Genomic DNA, 20,596 nt, shown 5'->3' with positions numbered 1-20,596 from the left:
ATGGTGTTTTGTTTTGAAAGGAAAAGTAAAAAAGCTTACTCAGAATATAGTTGTGGCAACAATTGTTTAAATCACTGACCTTGCTGAATTAATGATCCCAGCAGCAGTGACAGCGACCTACCCCCCCCCTTCCTGCAAACCCCATCCAACCACTCATGTTCCCAACTCTGTTTACCCTCTGTGACTGCTTCCATGATCAGTCAGATGGACTGTGTGCACATGGACAGGTAACTGTGCCTTTTGGACTGTTCACTGAATGATAGAAATTCATAGATTAAAAGATAATGGTAGAGATTTCTTTTGTTTTGTAACAAGACAATCCTGATAATATTACTAGATTAGTGACCCAGGAGTAACTTACCTATGTTCCATCCTGGGGAAGTGAATGACTCTAATCCAGACTCAGTTTCTGTGCACTGTGTATGTTTGTAACAGCAACTATTATATATGCATTTTTCTTCCTTATTAAAAGGAAAACCTGCAGTCTCTTGCCCCCTGCAGTTTTTAGTGAATACTGTACATAAATGATTTATTCTTTTCTTTTAGAGAGGGCTTTGCTCTGCACGGTATCTGTCATCTGGGATTTCCCCCCTCCCCCTCTCGCAGAAACATAGCTGGAAGCTCTTTGACTCAATCTGAGAACAAGTCAAAGTTGGTTGTATTAATTCCATCAAGCTTCAACTACTCTTTAACATTCTCTTTCATCTGGTGAGGACCTTCATTAATATGCACCATTTGTGATTAAGGTAGCACTTGCAGGACCACCATAGGATTATGTGCAGATTACTACACATTTCCATGAAATTCAGATTTCTGGAGTTTAAAAAAAGAATACTTAAAATCTTTTAAAAAGTTCTTTTTAATCACTTTTTTACTTTTGATCAAGAGAAGTCGTGCCCATAATTGCTCCCTAACACATGATCTCTTCATTTGCTGTGTCTTGGAGATGGGCAGTGAGACAGGATTTCAGCTGAAGGATGTGCTGCCCAACACCTAAATTAAGATGGATCAAGAAAGCTAACCTATAAAAAGTCCCGGCTCAGTGGGACGCTGGGGTCCATTGCTGGTAGCTCTTCTTCAGGGGCGAATTAGGTGTGTTACATTAGGTAACACACAGTAGTAACTGTTAGCAAATGCTCTGTATCATGGCTTTTACTTTTTATTTTTTAACAAAGTTCACAGTAGCTTTCTGAAATAGAGCCATCAGGTGAACTCCTGTGTAAAGGCCAAGGAAATGCAGTTGCTGGCATGAGATAAAAGACAAAAATGAAATGGGTAACAGGACAGAAAACTTTGGAAGTAGATGATTGTAACTAAGCAAAGAATGACAGAGGTCGATGGGGAAGAAGATTAAAGTAGAATAGGAAAAGTAATCAAAGGATGTCTCAAGCAAAAGCTGCTGGAGGGTAAACTACATGTTGTTGAGATGGAAAGCTTTGGATCAGTAAATACACCTAATGTAGTCATCCGTTTTCTGATGGTCAAAACTGCTCCCACTGAAGTGAGTTCAAAAATTTCAAGAGATGCAAAACTGAGTCTGCAAAGAACCTCAGGAGTATCACCACTGCAAATGTCAAGTGTCACCTGCTGGGACTCTCTGATCACAAAGAAGAGATGGAAAATCTTGACCAATATGAAGAACATGCAGCTCAGTCATGCATGGCTTATCAGAACCACCTTTTAAAAGCAAGCCTTTACCAGAAGACCTGGAGCCAATTACAGGTTGCTGGGACTTCAGTGGGGAGATGAGGAGGTACCTATGGCAGGGCATCACAAGCATGCAAAAGACTTTGGTGCATGATCACCACAGAATCATGGAATCATAGACTGGCTGGGGCTGAAAGGGACACCAAAGATGATCCAGCTTCAAAACCCCTGCTGTGGGCAAGGACACCTTTGACTAGACCAGGTTGTTTTGAGGCCTATCCAACCTGGCCCTGAACACTCCCAGGGATGGGGCATTTGAACCGAGAAACCGAGGAAGAAGGAACTTCATATAAAGAGGAGTGCCCTTGAATACAGGATTTTTTTTCTGCCCACTGTGCCTATAAAAGGATAAAACTGTCTTTACAGAATGCTCCGTCTGCTCTGCTGGAGGGTGGAAGCAAGTGGTAGCTCAGAACTCCCAGGAAAGTTGGAACACAGCCTTTTTACCTGTTCAGCAGCAGTGTTACAACGTGGTCGGTGGATGGAGTACTTCCAAGTTGCTGCCCTGGAAAAGAAAGGAGAACTAAACAAAAAAGACTAAGAGGATGAGGTTATCTGTAAGCAACAGACAGAAGTGGGGTCAAATGGGACCCTAAAGGTCCATGCTGAACTACAGACTAAGTGCGTTCTCCTGCAGGTGGACAAGCACACAGAGCCTGACCTCTCTCACTGAAGGGCTGTGGGCGATGGCTGGTGATGTGCTTTGTGCTCTGTGTGTGTGCAGCATTGAGCTGCAGGTCATTTACAGGAGCCTTGGTGGCTGTGGGTTAGGAAAAAGCAGGGAAAGACAGGACATGAGGAGCAGGAAAAATAAGATGTTGAAAATTAGAGAAAAAAAGGTGAGGTGGGAGCTTATGGCTGTAAACTGCACTTTTCAGACCACGTGGGCCACTTGGAACTGGGAATTCTGTTCTCTGTCCTTAACCACAAATGCCTGCATTTCTGCAAAGTATAATTTATGGGGAAATTCCATAATTTTTCTAAAGATAGTGCAATTTGCATATCACATTTGCATTGTATGACTTATTTGCATACCAATCCCACTTAGTTGCTCCTCCTGCATTTAAAATTTCAACTATTTTATATCTATAGGCAAATATTGAATGTGTATTTAGCTACCACTAAAACCACCATTTAATCATTGGAACATGTACTGTTTGTTCATGGCAGGAATAGCAGCAAAGGCTTCAAGGGTATGCAGAAATAAGAGTGGCATCAGGAAAATCTTTCCAAGTGAAAACTAGGTACTGGTTTTATGGTCTTCAAAAACAGTGTGTTGGCAGTGGCTAATGGTTGTGGTTGAGGTTGTTGAAAGGAGAATTGCTATGACATCATGAGGCCCTTGGCTTCAGAAGATACTGGGGGCATTGAGGGGACAGAGAAGTAAGCAGGTTTAAGGAACGGTTTTCTGCAGGAAAAGGGAGCTCCAGTCTTGAAGAAGAACCACAGAGTGGAGTAGGGTAATGTAGATTTATTTCTTCTTCTAAGTATGATGACTATCCCAAGGAGGGAATTTCTGTGTGGGGGAGTCTGCCACTGGCCTGAGGGGTGGAAGGGCCCACAGGGAGCTCTAGTTAAAAGGTGTGACTCCATCAACAAGTGTGACACATGCCAGTTGTGTATTGTTGGTGGTAGAAGAACTGTGTATTTGAATTAATTTTTAATTAAAATCTTGTGGTACTGCTGAAAGCAGTATCCACTCTTGAGGTTGCTGCCTGCCTCAGAAAAGAGAGCAGGCCACTGAATGGAAGAAACATGGTTATCGCAGGTGAGACTGGGCAGCTCCTTCATGAACTGTGCTATTTCCCATTTCCCACCTGGAACTAGGGCACATGATAGCAAAGGATGCTCTGATGAAAAATGAAGAGAGATAGTTTCACTCTTTTACTTCTTCTCTGCTCTCATAAACCTTCCCTTTTCCTGACTTCTCTGCCAGTTAGTCTCTCATCTGTTTCACCCCCTCTGTTGCCCCTATCTCATGTTTCACACACAAAGCCTGAGCTTCTTCAGTATAGTGATAAGAGAGTGGAGTAACAAGGGGTTTGAAGAAGAGAAATACAAGCCAGAGAAAAAAAATCTTCAATTGAAGAAGGAATGCCATATTGTTTGTCTTGTGTAGTGTTCTTGTTCAATGAAATTATCTCTATAGTCCCATAATTAATTCCTTTTTCTTGCAGTTACATCAATTAGCATATAACACAGATAAATTGAAGAGGCAGTATTTTGCCTCCCGCAGCCAGCAGTGCAATACTTTAAGCCATCAAATCATCTATGGTGCTGCAGAACATTTCTCCCTTTGAAAAAAAAGTGCCCATCATAAAACATAAAAGCACTTTCAAAGAAAAATGAGGCAGAAGTTTATGGCAAAGAGGCAGTGCTTCAAATGTACATTTTATGCTGCTAAAGAGAGCCACAGTACTGTGACCAAAATCCCATTAAATGGAACGCTTTCTATTTAAATCTTCCCATGACATGATTCTGGTATTACTGCACCAGGGAGGCACATAACTGTCAGGCTTAAAGGCTGCTCTTCTTTCCATCCTTGAGTGGCTCTGCAGACTCAGGCTGTCACTTGCAGTTCAGGATCTCAGGCTAAGTGCCAAACTTCAGTGCAGAACAACACCTCACCTCTGACTGTCGCTGAGCCCCTTACCCAGTGAGGCATTAGCAACTTAGTGCTCAGGTGAGAAAGCTCCAGACCTCTCAAGGAAAACTGAAATGCTCTTACCCCTTCCCTGGGCCATCAGCTTTGCTGTGTTCCTCACAGGATGAACTCCATGTGTTATTTGTGGGTGCCTGTCATGGACAGAGTGATACACTTCACTCATATGAAAGAAGTAGCAAATTTTTTATCAATATAAACCAGCAATTTAGCAAAGTTTGATAGCAAATGGAACAGTGGCTTGACAAGATTTGTTGGCAAGATACTCTTGGTTATTTACTGCATGGAGGGCAGGGTCAGACAAAACTGTTAGGAAGAGCCTCCTGCTGAGTCATGAGGTTCAAAAAAGACCTCCTTTCATTCTAAACTTCTCAGAGGGGAGTTTAGGTGCAGCTTAGACTTAGACCCAGATTTGATCAATGGTTTATAGCTAAATGATTATATGGACACAATCCATCCTTTATATCACTTAACTAAGATTTAAAATTTGAGTAAGCTATTAATCACTTACTGAGAATCCATTGTGGCAAGAAATCTCTCAGTCTCAAGGATTAACCTAGAGAAGTGTCCCTACTCAAGGGGAGATCCTGGAGTGCAGTCCATGGTTGTGCAGGAGAGCTCAACAGGCCCTTGGCTGTCCACAATTTATGGAGTAGGGTAAAGACTTACAGTCCTGTTTGCATACCAACTACAGAAGTTAGTTCCTGCCAAACCTGGCTTGAATCAAACCTTGACGAGGCCTATGGTGAGGGAGAGGGGGTGTTTTTCTCAGATTAGGCCTTGGCTATTGTGTTGTTTTCCATCTGCCCTGAACCCATTATGAGTTGGATGCAGCCATCAGGACCAGATTCCTCCATTGCCACCACTGCTGGTAGTTATCCCCTGAGCAGGTGTGCAGGAAATAAAGGCCAGGTTTGGGGAGATGTGGGAGCTCATCCTCACAGTACCTTGCCTGTCTTTTTCCACTGGTGGATAGGCCTCTGGCAGTGTTAACCTGGCCAGCACTGAATGGAGAGCAATGACTCGAACTAGAAGTTTTGGTTGCTGTTTTTGAATCACCCTTCGGGCATTCAAGGCATGCTGTGGTTTCTGACCCGCACAGAGAAGAGTTCCTCACCATGAAGGGCAGCAAAATGCAGTGAGTTACAACTAGAATCTGTGTGCACTCACTGTAAGTATCTGACATTATCTGGAATGTCACACAGCTTTCTGTCAAGGGGCTGGTCCCAACATCTTGGATACACTTAATGCTGGCTTACATTAAGCACTTGTTAAATGCTTGCAGTAATCCCGAGTGCAGTGTACACAGAGCGGAGTACAGGAGCTGGTCAGAGGACAAAAAGATGCTTAAATGAATCTTCATAGATTGTCATCCCGAGCTCTCCAAATACTAGTGATATTACAAACAATAGTATAAGAGAAGAAAAGGAACATAAATGATAAACTAAAGTCCCAGAGACTTACTTTGTCCATTGACAGGCTAAAATATTCCTCCTTTTTTTACCATTCTGCATTGCAAGGCCAGCCTTTTTGCTGCCAGTTCAAAGCTTCAGTGTAATCATAATTTCTGCAATGTAGACAGTTACAGCACTATTTTCCTATTTATCTAGTTTGTAAGGTATATAGAAAACCCATCAGATTTAGGATTCCTCCTAGAAACAACTAGCAATAACCAGTAGATCAACCAGATTGTCATTTTAATTAGGAATATCTTTCACTTTTGCGTGTTTTGGTTTAGTTTTTCATGTCTTACATCTAGATATTGAAATTTTCTTTTTACTATAGCTTGATCAGTTGCCTTAGCCTTGGTTTTCTTCCTTCATCCCAAAATATTAGCAATACTCAAATAGGGAATTTGAGTTTCCTGGTAACTCTTCAGTGTCTGTCTAGCTAAAATGATTTTACTCCCTCCTTGCAGTTCATAATGGGCATGGTCTCAGAAAGGACACAAAGATCTGAACATCAGATAAGTTCTACCTCCAAGGTATTTCCCATATCAGTCCTTAGCAACACTGGGCAATGCAGAAGTCTTAATCAATGTTCATCTCTTCTTTGGGTCAACAGGACTCCACCATCCTTCCTAATGCTCACTGAGAATTAAATGCAGCTAACCACTCCCTCAACCCCACAATCCCAAAGAGAGATAATATATTCAAAGGGATAGGAAGGTTAAAATATGGTGTCTGTCAGGTAAGTGAGCCCATACTTTGTTGCAAACATTTTCAAATAATTTTCCTGGCCAATGTTACTATTTATCAAAGTTCTCTTTTGTTTAAGTAAGGACTTGCTGCCTCACAGCCTGTCTGCCTGGTCCTGCAGTGCAGCCATTAAGCTGAATTTATGACACAACTGTAATTACTGCGCCAAATCCAGCCAGCTGCTGTTTAAAAAAGAAACCCCCCCAAAAATCTAAGAAACAAAACCACTGTATTGTGTCTAACAATGCAGAATGAGATGGCGAAGGACAGGGAAGCTTTATTCGAGCGTTAATGTTCAGCAAAGTAGGAGGGACAGTGGAAATGAATGGCAGAGTAAGTAGCATGTTGAAGAAATGTCTCCTCCAAGTTTATTCCACTGTAAGAGCCCTTCTCAGTGTAGGGTGTTGCCACAGTGTAAGGCACACAGAGAGACAAACACTCACTTGGAGTGAACAAAAGCCTGTCTCCCGCTGTTGCTTAATGCTGTAACTTTTATTAGCAGCAAGTGACAGCGGTTTAGCCTCCCTTCCTTTTTCTAGATGATTACATTCTTAAGCTGATTGACTGCGGAGACTAAAGGCAGCTGTTGATCCACACTCTTTCCTCTTACACACACAATGGCACATGAAGAAAAGAAACACCAGTTTTTGTGTGTTCAGGATAGGCTTAAGGTTTTGATTGCCTGAGCAGAGGTGAAAACTTGGTTGCTGTATCAAGAGACTGGGATCCCTAAGGGTAGAGTTTCCACATGCCTAGCAAAAGCAGGTGGGGGTGCTTTGAGTTTGGGAGTACAGAACTGAGCCTCCTCCTAAGTTCCCTTCCCTCTTGCCCCAGACATGGGGGAAGGGTGGGAAAGGGGACTACAGTAATAGTATTCATTTGATTGGATTTGGGCTACTAAGTCATCAACCTGGGAAAACCCTGACAGAAAAAGAGAGGATTAGTGAATCAAGTACAAATGCAGCCTACACAGTCTTTATATAGAGTTAGATGTAGATGTGTAAATGGAATTTGTTTCCTTGTTGGTTTTTTTTTCCCCCATGGTTGTTTATACCTAGATTTGTTTCCATGCCTAAGTCCAGGCAGGTGCTTTGCTCCATGCTCAGAAGACCTTCAGGACATCCAAAGTGGCAGCTGTCTTTTCTATTAAGGTTGAGGGGTGCGATGCCAGTGCATGGGGATGTGGATGGCGTTGAATGGGCATTTCACTGAACTTGCAAGCCATCCACTGAGGCTGTAATTAGCACTACCATAGGAGATTGTATTGGGAAAGGATTTCTCATAACCACAAAACAGCTGATAAGCTGGCACTTCAAGAGATACTGCTTTTTAACTAACTTGTCTATGTGAACTGGCACAAAATTTTACCCAGGAGGAAAGATGACACTGGAAGTGGAGTTGCAGCTATAATTATCCAATTAAGCTTTTTTCAAGGAAAAACGTGTCTTAGATATCACCTTATCTGCTGTAAATTAATGGAGTAAAACCCAATCTGTTTCTGCAAAGATTTAGGTGACAAATTTCCTGCTTCAGCCTCTGTTGGCTGTGATGCACAGTAAATACATCAGTTACAGGTCTCAGGAGAGGCTGATCTAACAAGAAGGCTCCTGCTGCTGTCTTATCTCAGGTGAGAGGTAATTTACTGTTTAAGGGAACATCCAAGAGCAAGGCCTCATTTTCAAAAAGAAAGTACAAGTGAAGAAAATTGTGGGTATTTTTTTTCTTGTGCACAAACTAGTGAGGCAATGTGGCTGTAGCGAAAAGGGATCTAACCAAAAAATTCAGATCTGCACTTTCCTCCCTGACAAAGCTGTGGGATATCTGATTAGGAGCCTCTCTAGCTAATGCAAAAACACACCAAAAATTTCTTCCAGGTGAAATCCAGTTGAATGTGTCCAAGATATAACTGCAGCTTTTAAAGGGATGGTCATATGTGAAAAAAAATACTTTGACATCTCAAAATAAAGTTTTCAAAAATGGTTAAAGCAAGAGATACTTTTCCTACTGGGAACCTGTGCTGTCTATTCTACTGCTTTGGAAACTGCAATAGGGAAAAGAGTTCCTTTTGTGTGCTAAGAACAAATGAGAAATGCTGGTATCCTTACTACCTTTTGCTCCTCTCTCTCTCTCTCCATATACCTAAGTTCTCATTCATATTTGAGTGACATAAAATGATTTATGAAGTATTGGCCAGATATACAGCTTGCAAACTGATGGAAAAGCTTCTTGATTCTGCTTTTTGCAGTGTGAAAATGGATTTATGCTCAGTGAAGAACTTCACAGGGATGACAATTTGATAGGTGATATTGTTGTGGTAATTTATTTAGAGGAGAAAACCTAGACTGGATCTCAAAAGCTTGAGTAGACATAGATAATAGCTCACTGGTAAACCATATCCTGAGACATGAAAGCACTGCCGGTGTGCTGTCAAAGAGGGAAAGTCAGTTCAATAATGAAACAAGACACACTAGGGAAGCAGGTGACTTTCCAGGTTGTAAAGAAGTACGAGCGTGGGTCTGAGTTGGAAAGTCACAGTCCAATGGAGTTAGCAGTGAGGAGTGGAAAGATCCTGCTTTTTGTGAACACGCCAGGAAGTTGCTTGGTTTAGAAACACCTTGGAAAATTCTGCACCCTTTGATGGCGTGATATGAAAAAATATGTCATTTTAATTTCAACCCACAAGTGCCTGATTATAGTTCATACAAAACTGTTTTCTGTGTGGATGAGACAGGTGTGCAAGTTACAAAACCCCCTGATAACCATAACCATATAAAAGGGTTAAAATTGTGGTTCTGCTGCTTGTCTTCACGTCATCTTCAATCCACCCCTGGTGTCTTCAGAATAGTCCATCAACTGTTACGTTACCTCAAATGAAAGAAACTCAGGCTTAACTTCAGCAGCCCATGTAGGATACGACTGTGGAAGCTGCTTCTCCGTGATGAGCTTTCCAAAGCCTTGGGCTACATCAGCAGCTCTACCTTTCAGGTAGGGGTGGTGTCGATTACACAATCCCTTCAGCCAAAGACAAATTGAAGTGGCTTGTCTGGACTCCAGGGCACAGGAGCCACACTGCCCTGGGCCACACTGATCCGGGCTGCAGCTGCCCCTTGCAGACACTGTCGTGTCTGAACACACCCCCTCCTTTTGCAAGCTGCAGTGGTTGTGCTGCCCATGTGAACGGACATACATCAGTAATCACTTCAATGGGAAACAAAAATCCCAGTGTTGCCAGATGCATCTATTCCATCATTCAGAAGGAGCTGCATCTACCTATTTTGATTATCTCCACCAGTAGGTGTCATGATACAGCAACCTGTGAAAATTCTTGGTGGAGCAGGAGATAAAGTTGTTAAATAAAAAGTAATAATTACGAAATTTTATTTAAATCATTGGATTCCAGTGGTTGAAAAGGTGGTTAATTTTGCTAGATGCTGCCACACAGACATTACTCTCTTTGTTTTGGGTGCAATACAAATAAAAACCTCTGTCATTGCCCCCAAAATTTCTTCTTGATACCTGTGGAATAGACCAGTTTCTCTCATTCCAAGAATGGTACCTACCCTTCAGTGGGACATGCTAATAACGGGGTGGGTAAGTGACTGAAGAGTGACATCCTCAAAAAAATTAATGATAACCTCTCCTTTGAAGAAAGAGATTCAAAATGAATGCCACACACATTTGCTATGTCTAAGAGCAGTGCACTTAGATATTTTTGTCACACACATCAAAGCACAACTCTCAGCCATGTCCATTTTTGTGATGACTTTGGTTTCATTCTTCAGAGGGAAAAAAAAGGCTGTCTACTCTGGGAAATCAATTTAAAGGAACTTTAATATGTCAGATAGTCAATCAGGTGCCTGCACTAATGAGGATCATGTCCATTTTTGCTGCAAATTACTGTGTGCTTATGAGTTTTCTCTCACCTTCCCAACAGCAATCCTGGTGTGAATGCCACACAGGGTATTTAGTTTTCAAGCCTTTGTCTGTGCAGGCATGCTGCAACTTAAGAGTAAAGTTGCAGTGGTTTAAAGTTTGATCTGATTGCTGGCCTGATGACTTCTCCTGAACACTTCTCCTGCTCCCAAGGAAGGCATCTGTTAAAACGTTTTGAGGTAGTTTTTTGCTTGTTTGGTTGGTTTTGGGGTTATTTAAATTTATTTCTCCTAGCCCTTTAAATTTATTTAAATAAATAGCCCTCCTAGCCCTTTTAAAATTTATTTATCCTAGCCCGTTGTAGTTGCAACCCCCCCCCAATTAATCTCCATCACATCACATGAAAGGGCCTGTTGCTATTCAGTGAGAGACAAAAACTGAAGTTCAAAATCTTATTAAAAATCTAAGCCTTCCTTTGTCTACCTTTGCTTCATGTTCTCAGCAGAGTTCTTACTCTAAGCTCCAGAGATCATGTAAATCTATTCTGGATATTTTTAATGATTGTTGCAATCCATATTTTGAAGGTTTTTTAAGACATTTATGTTTACAACTGAATTTCTAGATTCCTAAAGGGTTAAAATGAAAAACTAAATGGAGGCTCATTAAAAGTATTCCTCAGCACAGATGGAAGCAAAAAATATTTAAGAATATGCACTTTGTTTTAGTGAAAACTCCAACCCTGCAAGTTCAGTAAAGAGGGAGTGTAAGAACAAACACAGCATGAGGTTAGGAAGGTACCATGGTGCAGGGTTAACCACAAGGAACCTGTGAGTGACTTCTAGTCAGGCAAGACTTAATGGAACTTTTTAGCCAGACTCACCAACACCCACAGAGAAACCCTTCTGGACCTCTGACCTGGAGGGGCTGATCACTCAAGTCTTACTTGAGCGTTGGCTGATAAGCACTGCCATCTGCAGAACAGAACCAAAACTACTTAATTGGTAATACAACCTCTTTGACAAGTGTGGGTTTTACACAGCACACCTCCAGCATGTCATACTGTCACTCTTGAAGGAAATGAGACAAGATCACTACATTATTTTGGTATCTCAAAATACTTTGGGAAGAAGTCTGGTCTCTGTTGAATTCAACAACAGTGAAATATTCATGAAGCAAAGCTACCACAGTGAGCCTGCTTGTCACAACTAGCCCACTTCAGAGTGGTTTACCATTTCTTAGTGTACAAGCTGAATCTACTACTTGGCAACTAAATTTTACAAGAAAACATACCAAATTAGCTAGCAGGTTTCAGTGCATGAATACAGAGTCTGTTGTACCCAAACCAAATGCTAACGCTTTTTTGAATTGGAGGAGTCTCAATCAGTAATGAATGAGCTTTTTACCTTCATCCTAGAGCTGTCAGCCTTCTAGAAAGTAACTTAATGTATTTGGTGCAAGCCTCCCAGCTCAGCTGTGATTGCTGGAAGAGCTATTATAATGAAAGACATGTAATCAACTGTCCTGCTTTTGGCTGGGATAGAGTCAGGTTTCTTCCCAGTAGCTGGTGCAGTGCTGTGGTTTGGATTTAGAATGAGAACAAAGTTGGTAACACACTGGTGTTTTAGTTATTGCTCAGTAGCGATCAGGGATCCTTCAGCCTCTCATCCCACCCCACCAGGGAGCTGGCTGGGAGACACAAGAAGGACAGCTGACCCCAGCTGGCCAGAGGGATAACACACACCATATGGTTCCATATCTAAACTGAGGGAGGGAAAGGAGGGAAAGCTGGCCAGGACTACTGCTCAGGAACTGGCTGGGTGGTAAGCAACTGCACCCTCCTTGTGATGTTTGCCAAGTCCTGAAGCTATGGCTGAGGTGAATGCTTCTCATTTTTATGAAGGTTTTCAAAGGTCTTAGCCTGATATCTGCTCTCTGTTCAATGAGTTCCATCCCTTTTCCCATTCAGGAGTGCCCCAATAACTTTTATTCACAGCCTGGGACAAAATCTGCGTAATTTGAATTGTAGGCAGCTGTTCCTGATGGTTCACTAATATAAATTTAGTGAACAAAAAGTGTGCCCTCTCAAAATGTGTCAAGTTGAGTCTTGAATCAAGTAACTTCAGACAAACAGATCTGGAACCACAGAGTCCTTTTAGGGCTTGGTGCTCATCCAGGCACCCGATGCCTACTCATTTCTACCATCATATTGTGCCATTCACACTCTATTACCATAACAATGACACCCTCTTATTGGTGGGGAGCAAGAGAAGCCTAATAAAAAATCAGTATCCTTGTTAGTATTCTCATTTTCCCCTACAGAAGAAAATAAAAAATCCTTTTATAGGGACAAGGATGGGCAGATGGCCTTTTTAAGCAAAGAAAATTAATTTTCACTGCTTTACATCCTAAAAATGTACCGTCTTAGCATGATGTACAGAAGGACAGCTAGTAAACACATTTCTCTCTCTTTCTTGGCAGTGGAATTCTCTTTCAAGTTCTGAAATATCAGCCTGAAGTCCCAGTAACAGTGACACTGGGAGAAACTGCCAGTGGAAGATTCTTTGAACTACTACTGAAACATGCCCACGCTGCCCACAATGCCTGAGGTATAGCATTTCACAGAGGTTTTCCAGAAACTTCTCAGCCCAGAAATACAGGGACTGCAGCACCCAGCCAAAAGGCCATTGGGTATGAGAGCTTTTCTGTAGCGTCATAGAGAACTCATAACAGCCCTCTCCTAAGCATGCTCTAATAATGGGCCAAGAGACTGGCTCCTCTGGGGTGCCATCCAGAAGGAACTTAGCAGGCTTGAGGAGTGGACCAGTGTGAACCTCATCATGCTCAACAAGGTCAGGTTCAATATCCTGCACCTGGGTCAGGGCAACCCTCAATATCGACTGGGGAATGGATGGATTGGGACGGGAGAAGGACTTGGGAATACTCTTTGGTGAAAATCTGGACACAAGCCAGCAATATGTGCTTGCAGGCCAAAAAGACAGACACATCCTTGCCTGCCTAATTAAAAGTGTGGCCTGCTCTAGAGTTCCCCACACAAGGACCACATGGATCTGCTGGAGCAGGTCCATTTTCAACAAAAATGGTCAGATGTCTGGAGCACCTCCCTTATGAGGAAATGCTTAGAGAGATGGAGTTGTTCAGCTGGGAGAAAAGAAGGCTCTGGAGCAGCCAGAGCAGCCTTTTGATACATAAGAAAGAAAGACAGAAAGTGATTTTTTATCAAGGTCTGCAGTGACAGGACAAGGGGCAATGATTTTAAACTGAAAGAGAGTAAATTTATATGGCATATAAAGAAGACATTTTTTACAATAAAGATAGTGAGGCACTGGAACAGGTTACCCTGAGAAGCTGCGGATGCCCCATCTCTAGAAACGTTCAAGGCCAAGTTGGATAGAGCTTTGAAAGTTGTCCCTGCCCATGGAGAGAGGTTGGACTAGATAATCTTTGAAGGTCCTCGCCAACCCAAACCATTCTTCAATTATATGACTATACCAGAATATAAATGATTTGGTGTTTGAGCCATTAAAGTTTAGTCAATAACCACGTGGTAACTTTTTAATTTAGCATGATTTCAAGCCCTTTATCATCATTGTTTGTAAGGCAGCAGAATGATGAATGGCAGGGAGACTAAAAGGAGTGTGCTGTCTTCTTTGAGACCCAAGTCCAAACAAGAGAGTGGATTTACACTATAGAGATTTCCCCCCAACAGCAGAAGAAATCTGGACTCCATATACTGTAAACAAAAAAATAGTAATTTTTTAAAAAGGAGAAATCATATGATTTTACACTTTAGCACTGAGACAAATTTTCCAACTCTATGCTAGGTATTAAGGATTCCTATTAAATCCCTAATTTTATTTCTGTTCTTATTTATAGTTTAAATCAATTAATATATGGTTTAATATAGTATAACTAGATTGGACAGAAACGTTTAAAAAATAGCCTGTGCCTCCAATGATTAGAGAATGGTTCTGTGAGTTAAGCATGCCTTGTAGCTTGTGATTTTCAAATATCAGGTGCAGCAAATGAACATTGTTAAGGCTGCCTGCTGGCTAGGGCAGTAAGAGCTTTTCTCAGCTAGAAGCTATTTCTCCACAGAGCAAATCCTTCCCTTCCTACTACAAAATGTGAAAGGAAATAAATAGGTCAAGCTTGTGGCGCTAAAGCACTGTGAGTTGGGAACCACAAATAAAATTAATTTAAAAGTTAAACTGAAACATGTTTGAATTATTAATAATACTTATCCCTCCTATTTTTCCAGTTTTTCCTGCTGCTTTTCCTGCTTTTAGTACTTCACTGTGCTGTGAGTGAGCATGAAAAGAAGCAGCACCAAGAACTGATTAGCAACCCTACAATAACAAAACAGCAGCCTTGCAGGAAAAAAGGAAAAATTATCTGATGTAAGTTTCCAGGGGAGCATTAGGAAAAATTTTAATTTAAGTTCTTTTGTAGGAAACCTTGAAAATTCAGTAACACTGTTTCTTTTTAATTAGCTACTGTAATTTACCTCCCTGCTGCGTCGAGAAAAGGAGGACAAACCTATCTATTATGCTGGATCCTTTTCCCAGCTCTCTTTACACCATAGTTGGCTAACTGCAGCAAAGATGTACTTACAAAAAGAGTTTTATACATATGGTCACAACAATTAGAACTCTTACACTGTGTTTCCAGACATCATTAGAAAAAGGAGCAAAAATTTTTGCATAGAATATCCAGACTGGGAGAAATGAACTGAATTATGTGGCACACCATAAAGTTTCTATTCATAAAGCAGTTAGTAATTTTACAGCCTTTCCAGCTCCTTTGTACTCCTTTGGTCAGTGGTGAAAAAGAGATTTAAGTAGGTAATTGGGGAAGAGGTTTAAAAACATTTCTGCACCTGTTCTACAACATTTGATTTAGTCCTGACAATGGAAAAGGCATTTACAGGTTGCATGGCCTCAAGCAACTCATTTTTCTTTTTGCCTGGTATTTTTGAATGATATATCATGCTACATGACATCATTCTTGGCCAAAAAGAAGTAGGGGGAATTGGGGTGGGAAATATGTCCAAAGTAATCATTGCTTTGGGATCAGCTGGGCATCACATCTCCTGGTGGGAAGTGGTGAGGGATTTCCTCTGCATCCCTTTTTCTTTCCTCACTTACTCAGCTTGACCCAGTTTTTTCCCTCACTTTTGCCCTTTGGATTTTTTCCCTGTGCCATTGAGGGGAGGGAGTGAGGGTGGGTGGGGACTTACCTGCCAGCAAGGGATAATCCACCACAGCCTTAAGCTGTTGTAGGCCATGAACATGCATTTAGAAATCCTTACTATAGGCTTGCTCTGTTCTTCTGGTCTGCTCTATCTGACACATCTTTAGCTGTTTTACACATTATCAGATACAGAACACAAGGCTGCAAACAACTGATCTTGTCCAGCACCGGCATTTTATATTCTTACATATTTAATCCAGTAACCACCTGTCTGACATTGCTTGATTTCTACCATTATTTCACAATTCTTTTTCACATACTGGTGTTTTTCAATAGTGGGTAGAGTCCAGACTAGATCCTGACTTCAGGCTCTACCAAGATCAGCTTTGCTTTATATAGAAAAATGTATGTTTTCCTTATGAATGCCTCACAAGCCTATCAAAGCCAGATTCAGAGGAGCTTCAACAAATTTGTGGGGAGTCTTTTAACACAGTGCTAGGCACTCCAGAGAAATGAATTTTTTCCTCATTTTCAATGGAGTTTTACCAACAAAACTTACCTCCACCTACACTGTATTCAGATCATTACAGCAAGAATATCCAGTCACTTTAGTGTAACTCTGTTTTCCAGTTAGTTTTGTAGTCACAGTCACATACATGTTCACCTGATTTCCCTCACTCAGAAAATTCCTTCTCCATACAAGATGGGCAGCTTTAGAACTGTCAAATACTTGCTTACCTCTGTATACTCGTTCTGTAGCTTCTGATACTCCCCATGGCTGGTATGGTGGTGTTCTCCTTCAACGACAGGCAGCAAGGTCCCAATCTGGGTAAAAACTTTTGACTCCAGATGTCTTGTTACTGTGTTCTGACTCCAGTTTCCCAGCAGGCATTGAAAGCAGTAAACCAGTCTGATTAGCTGATAAGCTGGTCGGATTGTCCACTCTCACAACCCAAAGTTGTTTCTAAAGGTATTACCCACAGCTGCCTGCCCTGACAACCAAAAATACCCTGGAAATCAGGGAGAGAAAAATGGATGACTGACTTGTCTTCCCAGTGTGTGTGTAAGCCTAAAGAGACTCAACATACCCAGACCTTGGTCAGGTTTGGTACTTAACCCTGTAGGGAAGTTTAGGGACAATATGAGATTTTCCCACCATCCCTCCCTGCCCAGCAATCCCTTGAAGACTAAAGGTCTGACAGGACCACTCACAAAGAAACTCCAGGAAAGTTGGGAAAATGTGAGGCTGTCTCAAGAAAGACCAGCACCTGCCAGTCTGCACTGATGAAGTTCTGTAGTGAGACATCCACCAACTTGAAACATTAGTTTAATAAAGATATTGGTTATAAGGATAATACTTTTCTGAAGGCAGCCTTAAGCAGTCATACTCAGTGGACACACCCATGCTGGTAGAAAATGGCCTTATCCTAACAGCAATATTTGGGCTGAGGTAATCAGGCCATTGTAACAGAAGATGTGGATAAGAGAAAGAAATAATCCTGAGGTTACTGCTGGGTGCCTGAGTAAGATATTCTCCCTTGTGCTTTTACTGCCTTAGCAGGTACAAAGCAGACACAGAGTAGGTGGGTCTGAGACCTGGATTCAAGAGGACAAATTTAGTTGCAATTCTTGGATGTAGATTTGCATGCACAAAAGTGGACAGAGATTTATGGTCTCTCCTTCACAGGTTGGGTCTGAATTTCAGTATCCTCTTATAAGAGGAAGTTAAAACTATAGTTGAATCTGTGATTGCTCCAAAGAAGAGATTAATAAACCCAGTACTTAGAGATGGAAACAACTCTAGAATAAAAACTCTCATCAGTCTGCTGGAATTTGGCATAGACAAACCACTTGAAGACACAGTTATTGTTAAGTATCTGTATGACACTTTAGAGAAGAACATCAATTGCTCCTACAATTGAAGAAGACCCTAAATACTCCAGAAGAGGCACCCAGAAGAAGATGATGTGTGTAGAAGACATATTGTAGAAGACATACTTGAAGAACTATCAAAGTAGGCTGGGAATGGAGCAGGAAAAAGGTGGGACTAATCATGGGCCTTGAAGGTTGTATGGTGACCCCTACCTTTTCTACTTCTCCCTCAAAAGAAGGAGTAATTGAGGGACAAGAAAGAGGAGTCAGAGGATAGAACAATGAATTAAATCTCTTACCTCCTCATCCTCTAGCTTCTTGTCCTTACCTGGATTTAGCAAAAGAGCTTGAAAAGTGGTTAGGCTGCTCAGCTGAGAAGGATTCCTGGCTGGCAAACAGCCTCTTGGACAAACTGCTGGTTGCTGCTTATTTGGCAGTGTGAGGCACACTGCCCTGCACAACAGGACCAAGGAAACTTGGAAACCTAGGCATAGCTGCCACTCTTGTCTGTGGAAGATGTATGCCAGAGATTTCTTTGGGTGAGGCCCAGACAGTGATGTGGCACAAGGTACCTGCTTCATCCCCTCCTGCAGGAGACCAGAGAGGGTGCAGATATATGAAAGTGGAAGAGAGGAAAAAGGCTCTTGGCTCTGGATGGGCTTTTGAATTCCTGGTGAGACAAAAGCTGAGGCAACCCCCCATCCAGGACAGAGACGAGTCATAGGCTTTCCGGGCCAGGGGGAGATGATGTTAGGAACAAATGCACCTCCCAAGTGATGGGCAACAACAACTGGTAAGGATTTGCAACAATATTCTCATATCCAAGAATAGGGGCCTCTAAAAAGACATCCAATGATTTTTTAAGAACAAATGTAGAGTGGCAAAATTGTGTTCCCTCCAGCCACCTTTAAATTATATATGCTACTGACTGAATCCTACTGGATTTACTCAGTAATTTTGAGAAATGATGTATGAGGGCCTGCATGAATCGGACTGCAAGGCCCTTTTCCCTGTTTAAAGGCCATAATAGTTATAGCTTTAAGTGCTATTTGATTTAAATGTTATAATGTTTCACAATCATGTATTTAAACACAGAAATCTGTTTATTTACCCAAACAAAACAGAGGAAATGATTCCAGCCCTCAGGTTTTGAATTCTCATTTAAATATGTGAACATCAGTCCACAACTTAGAGATGTTTGTGTATCTATGTACCTCCAAAATACTCATATTTCATAGGCTTTTTCACATTAATATTCACCAACAGTATCACAAAAGTTCTTTTTCTTTTACATAACTGTAAGCAACAGTAATTCTAGAAACACTAGAGAAAAAAAAGCATAGCAATGTCCACAGTTACAAGAAAAAGTGCACATTACTTGGTCACAATCACAGTCATTACTTGGAAAACTATATGTAACAAGTAGATATAAAATATCACTGATGCCTTAAACTCATTGTCAAAAACGGAATTACATAAAATTTTGTACATGAAATAAGGCAAATTTAGGAATGCACAAGAAACTTGTTATTCAACAAAAGCTAAACAACAGAACAGATAGTACAATAAGCATAAACTAAAGTACTTTTTTCTATATACTTAAAAAGAAGCCTGCCATAGTGCACAAAGAAAACACCATTAATGTGTAATTAATATTATAAAATAAGAAATAGAGGGGTTGGGAAGAGTGGGGAAGGTAAGAGAAGAGTTTTATTATAGTTGCAGCTGCATCCACTTACAGTTTTGTACAGGTTTTAGCTAGGCCTGGGAATTATACAAATTATACCAGAAGTGTCAATGACCTTCCTTGGTAAGAATTTTGTTTAAATTAAGGAAAAAAAATAAATACACACAAGAGTGCAAATTTTCAGATTGTCACTTGCAACCTCTTAACATTCATCATCTACATCCAATCACAACTAGAGGGACTTGTATAAGACAGCAGCAGTGATCATGGAGTCAGATGAGCTCACCGTAAGAAATCAATTCATCTTTTTTTTTTCTCAACGATATGTCTTTTTTAAAAAACGCTCAACTCTTTATTAATTGCTAATAAAGCTGCAATATATTACAGAATGGAGTTGAGAATGGCATGAATGCAGGAAATGCATACTTCCTTTGGAAGGTATACCATAGATGACAATTTACAGTACACAGGGGAGGAATTATCCAGCATCAAGTTACTCATTGTAGAAAGAATATGAAGTTGGGGAGAAGGGCACAGCCAGGGGTTCAAGAGAGGAAGGGGGGACTTAAAATAGCTCCTCAAAACATTTTCAGGACCAGTGAAAAAGTTTACCAAAGTAAAAATGAAAAATCTTGAATGAAAACAAAAATCTTTTGTTTTGTTTTTTATAAAAATTACATTTTTTTAAAATACAAGATCCTTTTAATTGCAATTGTGCCCTGTAGCAACAGGACATTTGGCAATGTTTTGCCATATACTGCAGCTTTAAGTCCAATGAGTCAGTATCACATTCCACTAATATTGCACTTGGATCTTGAACCACTTGTTTTAAAAAACCATCACAGCATCTTCTGTTTCCTCCACTTGTTAGAATGAGTTAATTTCTAGCCACTTTTTCGATATTTATGCTGACACACTAAAACGAAAGCAATAGGCTGGACACAGTAAAGTACCTCGGAAATACCAGAGGTCGAAGTTCACTTGAAGCACCTTAACACATCACTTTATGGATCAAGAACAGTGTGGCATTATGGTAATTAACTCTCCTAAAAGACTGTGCAGTAACTGAAGTGTGTGCTCTGGGAAATCAAAATGTCATTAGTGGAAATTCTGAGATAAGACCAGGCCGGTGTGAAGGTCACATGACTCAGTTCTGCTGCAAAATAAGGTTTTCCAGTTCATCTGCAGAGCGCAATAAAAACGCGGCTGATTCTCGGTACCCTGCCACAAGCTGCCTCACTGCGTTTATTTCGGTCGGACTCAGCTGGGGTCTGGAGCTGGAACTACTGGAGGATCCGGAGCTGGTTGCTAACTGCCTCTTCATACTGAGATCTGTTGGACCTGCAGACAGCAAAGAAAAGATGCTTCAGATCTGCTGCCAGAGAC

General features: G+C 41.2%; 1 protein-coding gene across 4 annotated transcripts in view; it reads right to left on the bottom strand.

The window, feature by feature from the left end:
- Positions 1 to 18,603: 18,603 nt before the first annotated feature.
- The window catches only part of NOL4 (nucleolar protein 4), a 191,499-nt gene continuing 189,506 nt past the window's right edge, over positions 18,604 to 20,596 (bottom strand). For all 4 annotated transcript variants that reach the window (XM_042029085.1, XM_042029087.1, XM_042029086.1 and 1 more), the window contains one exon: positions 18,604 to 20,551. In XM_042029085.1, coding sequence (XP_041885019.1) covers positions 20,358 to 20,551 — 194 coding nt within the window. In that variant the 3' untranslated portion in view covers positions 18,604 to 20,357. The remainder of the gene's footprint in view (positions 20,552 to 20,596) is intronic.

Source organism: Corvus kubaryi, unplaced genomic scaffold (assembly GCF_017639235.1).
Source record: "Corvus kubaryi isolate FWS band 111438036 unplaced genomic scaffold, C.kubaryi_AGA036_p1.0 37312, whole genome shotgun sequence".
In the NCBI taxonomy this organism is placed as follows: Eukaryota; Metazoa; Chordata; class Aves; order Passeriformes; family Corvidae; genus Corvus; species Corvus kubaryi.
This window is presented reverse-complemented; position numbering and strand designations above follow the sequence as displayed.